At 47.3% G+C, this 4138-nt stretch overlaps 1 protein-coding gene across 1 annotated transcript; it reads left to right on the top strand.

The window, feature by feature from the left end:
* The first annotated feature begins 379 nt into the window (after positions 1-379).
* On the top strand, positions 380-2703 carry LOC142992233 (cyclin-dependent kinase inhibitor 1C-like). Its single transcript, XM_076142596.1, has 3 exons — positions 380-1141; positions 1279-1396; positions 1970-2703. The coding sequence occupies exons 1-2, from the start codon at positions 577-579 to the stop codon at positions 1392-1394; spliced, it is 681 nt and encodes a 226-aa protein (XP_075998711.1). The 5' UTR covers positions 380-576; the 3' UTR covers positions 1395-1396; positions 1970-2703.
* Positions 2704-4138: the final 1435 nt, after the last annotated feature.

Here is a 4138-nt window from a genome sequence, read left to right as displayed (position 1 = left end):
TTGTTATACTTGTATTAATAACAAACTCCTGCTCCTGCCAAATTGGTGATCTCCATTGTTGTAATATGACATAATGCGCCCCTAATGGTTCCCAGTGTTTCCACCAAAGCATCTGAAAGTGCAGCTACACCAGGTCCACGGTGACACACACACACACGCACACGAACACATCGGGGGAGTCCGCTCACTGTTATCCGAGGCTTGACACTCCGGGAACAAACCAAAACGCTGCGCTCTGCTCGGCGCACAGCCAACTTGGCACAAGAGGGCCGACGGGAAAGCGGTGGAGGGGGGGGGGGCGTTCAGAAAGGGGGTTGGATCTAAAAGAACCAATGGAGAGTCGTCCGAGGTGGCCGCTATGACCGACTACTCGTGAGGGAGTTTATATACACCGCAGATAAGCGAGAAGGTACAGTCAAACAGAAGTGCGTGGCAGAAGGAAGGAGTGACGGAGGAATCACAAGACGCAAACACAACACGCCTAATAACAACACTTGATACCGGGGATCGATCAGCCATATCGGGCATTTCGTGTGTTTTGGTTCCTAATTGTTTTGTTGTTGGTGAGGTTTGGAGATGTCCAACGTTCAATTGTCGAGCATCGCGCTGGAGAGGCTGGTGGCCAGACGGACCTTTCCTCTCCACAAACGCACCACCGCCTGTCGAAATCTTTTTGGACCGGTGGACCACGACGACCTGAAGCGGGAGATGAAGACCAAACTGCGGGAGATTTCCGAGAGGGACCAGCAGAGATGGAACTTTAATTTCGAGGCCAACACCCCTCTGGATGGTAATTACGAATGGGTAGAAAGCCCCGTGGATAAGACCCCGGTCTTCTATCAGGACTCTGTACAGATCGGCAGGACCAGGGTGCTTGTGACGCCCATCAAACCGAACCCCTCACCGGACTCTAGTGTCCCAGAAACCACTCCTTTGGATGTACTGGAACGCTTGGCTGTACCTGAAAGCAGCAGCAGCAGTAGCGGCAGCAGCAGCAGCAACCCAAGCCCCGTTGAAGTCAACCAGGAGAACCGCACAGACAAGCTCAACTCAGGGAAGCAGAGCAGCAGCAGACAGCAGGTCCCGTGTGCGAGACGCAAGAGGGCGGCGTCTGCGGACTCAAATAACACACACATCACAGGTAAACAACTCAGGCAACTTGAAAGTGTCGCGCATTTTACGCACGTTTTGCGTCTCGTTTCCTCGGCTGGTTGCCCTGCTTCCTCCGTGCGTAATCTTAATTCTGTGTCTTAACCGTAACTTGTTATTCCTTTCCAGACTTCTTCGTGAAACGAAAGAGGGCTGCTGATATGAAAACTAACGATCTGAACGCGTGTCACCTCTCCAAGTCTCCAATCCCGGTGGAACAAACTCCACGAAAGAGAATCCGCTGAAGGTATATTTTCCTTTTATTTTTTATTTTTAGAAACTATACAGCACATATTGTAATAAGGATATATAACAGATAAATGGGCTTCTTTATGAGAAAGTGGGTTGCATTTCGTTTATTATACTTCTCAGAATAATCGTGTTACTCCAGCATATTACGCAATGTGTTTTGTTTTTCTTAAAGTCGCGTATAGGATTACATGAAGCAAACAGCGCTGGCAGGCTTATCTGGAAAGAGGGGGGTAGAGGGTGATGTGTGAGTGTGTGTGTGCGTGTGTGTGAGGGGGGGGGGGGTGGGGGGTGGGGGGTAGAGAGTTTCTTGTGTCAGGGAGAAATCGCAGTAGTAGTGATAGTAGCTGTAGTAACACCAGAGGGGCTGGGGGAGGGGCGGAGGGAGAGAGGGGAGGAGGGGAGTGTGCGTCACCGTGTGGCGGGAAAAGACTCCGCTAAGGGGGCGACGCCTGCCTGCCTGCTGCCCGCGGAGGAGGCTGCGCTCTCCGGGGCTGCGGCTCCGGAATGACTCTATAACTCGTTTGACTCTCAGGAGGTCTGACCGTGTTTCTTCTTTCTCCTCCCTCAGGTGTTTTCTTCTTCTTTTTGCACTATTACCTGCGCATTTTTGAGGATCCCGCCCTCCACCACCACCACCACCAGTTTTGCCGGAGTGGAAGTGAGCAAAAAAAACGGTGGGGAATGAAGCGTGGAGCGGCGGAGCCCATCACCAGCTGCTCGGGTCCGGTGCCGCATCGGCGGAGCGCAAGCCCGGATACCGGACACCGGAGCAGACTCAGGACTGAACGGTCAGAGCGAAAGAGAGAGAGAGAGAGAGAGAGAGAGAGAGAAAGAGAGAAAACTCGCCGAATTACTTCTATCCAGTACAAATGTAGCATTCATTGTTGCTTTTGCATGCAGCCACTCGACAGTGTTAATGTTTTAACATCTGTGCAATCCTAAAAATTACTTTAAAAAATTGTCTACACTGGCCAAAAGTGTACAGCTTTATAGAGACAACAGCCTATAAATGTTTATTTCTGTTTTTTTAAATTCCTGGTTTTCTTGTAAATGTATATTTTTAAGTCTATTCTAACTTATAATTTATTTATGTTTCTTTATATTTGTTCAATGCCTTGTTGATTTAGCCAAAAGGCATATTTTTTATTTTATTTACATTTTGTTTTGTGATGTCTTTTTTGCAATCATGTAGCTTTTTCTTGTAGTCCACACTTGAAAATGGGTTTCTTTGTGTTTCTGAGCCGTTTGTCCCTCATTGTGTTTTGCAAAAGATGAAAATAAAGTTGTTCACTGCAACTATAATCAGAATTTGTGTTCGTATCTGTGTCACTTTGCTGATAATTGTAAAGATTAGATGGTTGTGTTTCTGTCATTTTGTTATCTGATATCGATTCTCCCCCTGTCTGATCGAGAGGACGAAATATGCCGAATCAACGGAAATCATAGTGGTCCGAGGCCAGGTTAGTGCAGTGTTGCCCCGGTAACCCCCTCACAGCCCAGGTACCCTGCTCCTCTGCTGGCTCTCCTCCTACCTTGCGGGGGTAAAGCCGCATTCAGACGCTGCAGCAGCGTAGCAGCTGCGGGATATAGGCTGGGATTTAAAGGGCCTTTCGCCCCTCTAAAGAAGCAGCAGCTGCCTCTGGTTCCCCCGCTTTGTCCACGCAGACACCCCCACATCCACCCGCACTCAACAAGCCCTCTAAAGACCCACTCACGCTCACACACACATACACACACACTGTTTACTCCGCCGTGGACACACCGGGCGTGGAGGCCACCTGCCAGAGCTCGAAAAAGAAGAAAACTACTAGTCTTTGTAATTGTCCTGCTCTATTGAAACAAACCATTCAGCAGGTCATACTTGCAAGTTTACCCTAAATTGAAAGAAGCCAAATGTACCATCTGAACCAAGGCGCTCTGCATGGGCCTGGACCATCCACACACACACACACACACACACACAGATGGAGACAAAGACCAAACATCATCATTCCAGGGTGTTTCTCCAATTTCTTTGATTTACATTGACTATCTGACATTAATGTTATGATAAATTGAAGACTTTTGATGGCCAGAGTGACTTTGTCAGCTCTATGCAGCCATAAGCTCTGACGGCCTTGTTCTGATTCCCAACACAAAGCCTCCCCAGCTCCATTCTTTCCTTTTTGTTGCCATATGGCAAATCCATGTAGACATAGCCAAGACCCATTCAGTCAGCCACAGAATGTCCTGCATCACAGAACAAAAGACACTTTGTCTGCCTGCTCTATTGATACGAATGGACGAAGAAATATTATAATTAATCTATGGCTATATCCAGCTAATTAACGCCCATATGCCCATGGAGAGCTGGGGGTCTTTCAGAGGAGTTTTAAATTCTCAATAGTTTACATGTTAAAGACAACAGCTGTTCATGTGTTACTTTAATGAAGTCCTCTCTTGGTTGGAGACTGGAAACATTCAGGGGCTCAAGTCCCCCCTCATAGTTAAAGGGGTCATCATCCTTTATTTGCCTCTACAGCTGTGTCACTATATGAGATTTGTCAGAATAAAATAGAATGTTAAAATCGCATTTGTTGCCTTAAAAAGGTGTTGATTGTGATCATGTACAGGTCAGAGCCTGCAGATCTGGAATATAACGGATAAAGGCCCAACTAAGGGGTAACAAGCTTATTTCCTTTTCTGACATTGATTTGTTATTGATTTTTTAGTGCGTGGATGACATATAATTTGTTTT

This window comes from Genypterus blacodes, unplaced genomic scaffold (genome assembly GCF_046128005.1).
Source record: "Genypterus blacodes isolate CSIRO-AG114 ecotype Tasmania unplaced genomic scaffold, CSIRO-AGI_Gbla_v1 ptg000021l_1, whole genome shotgun sequence".
Classification (NCBI taxonomy): domain Eukaryota; kingdom Metazoa; phylum Chordata; class Actinopteri; order Ophidiiformes; family Ophidiidae; genus Genypterus; species Genypterus blacodes.
The sequence above is the reverse complement of the archived record's forward strand: the minus strand, read 5'-3'. Positions and strand labels throughout refer to the sequence as shown.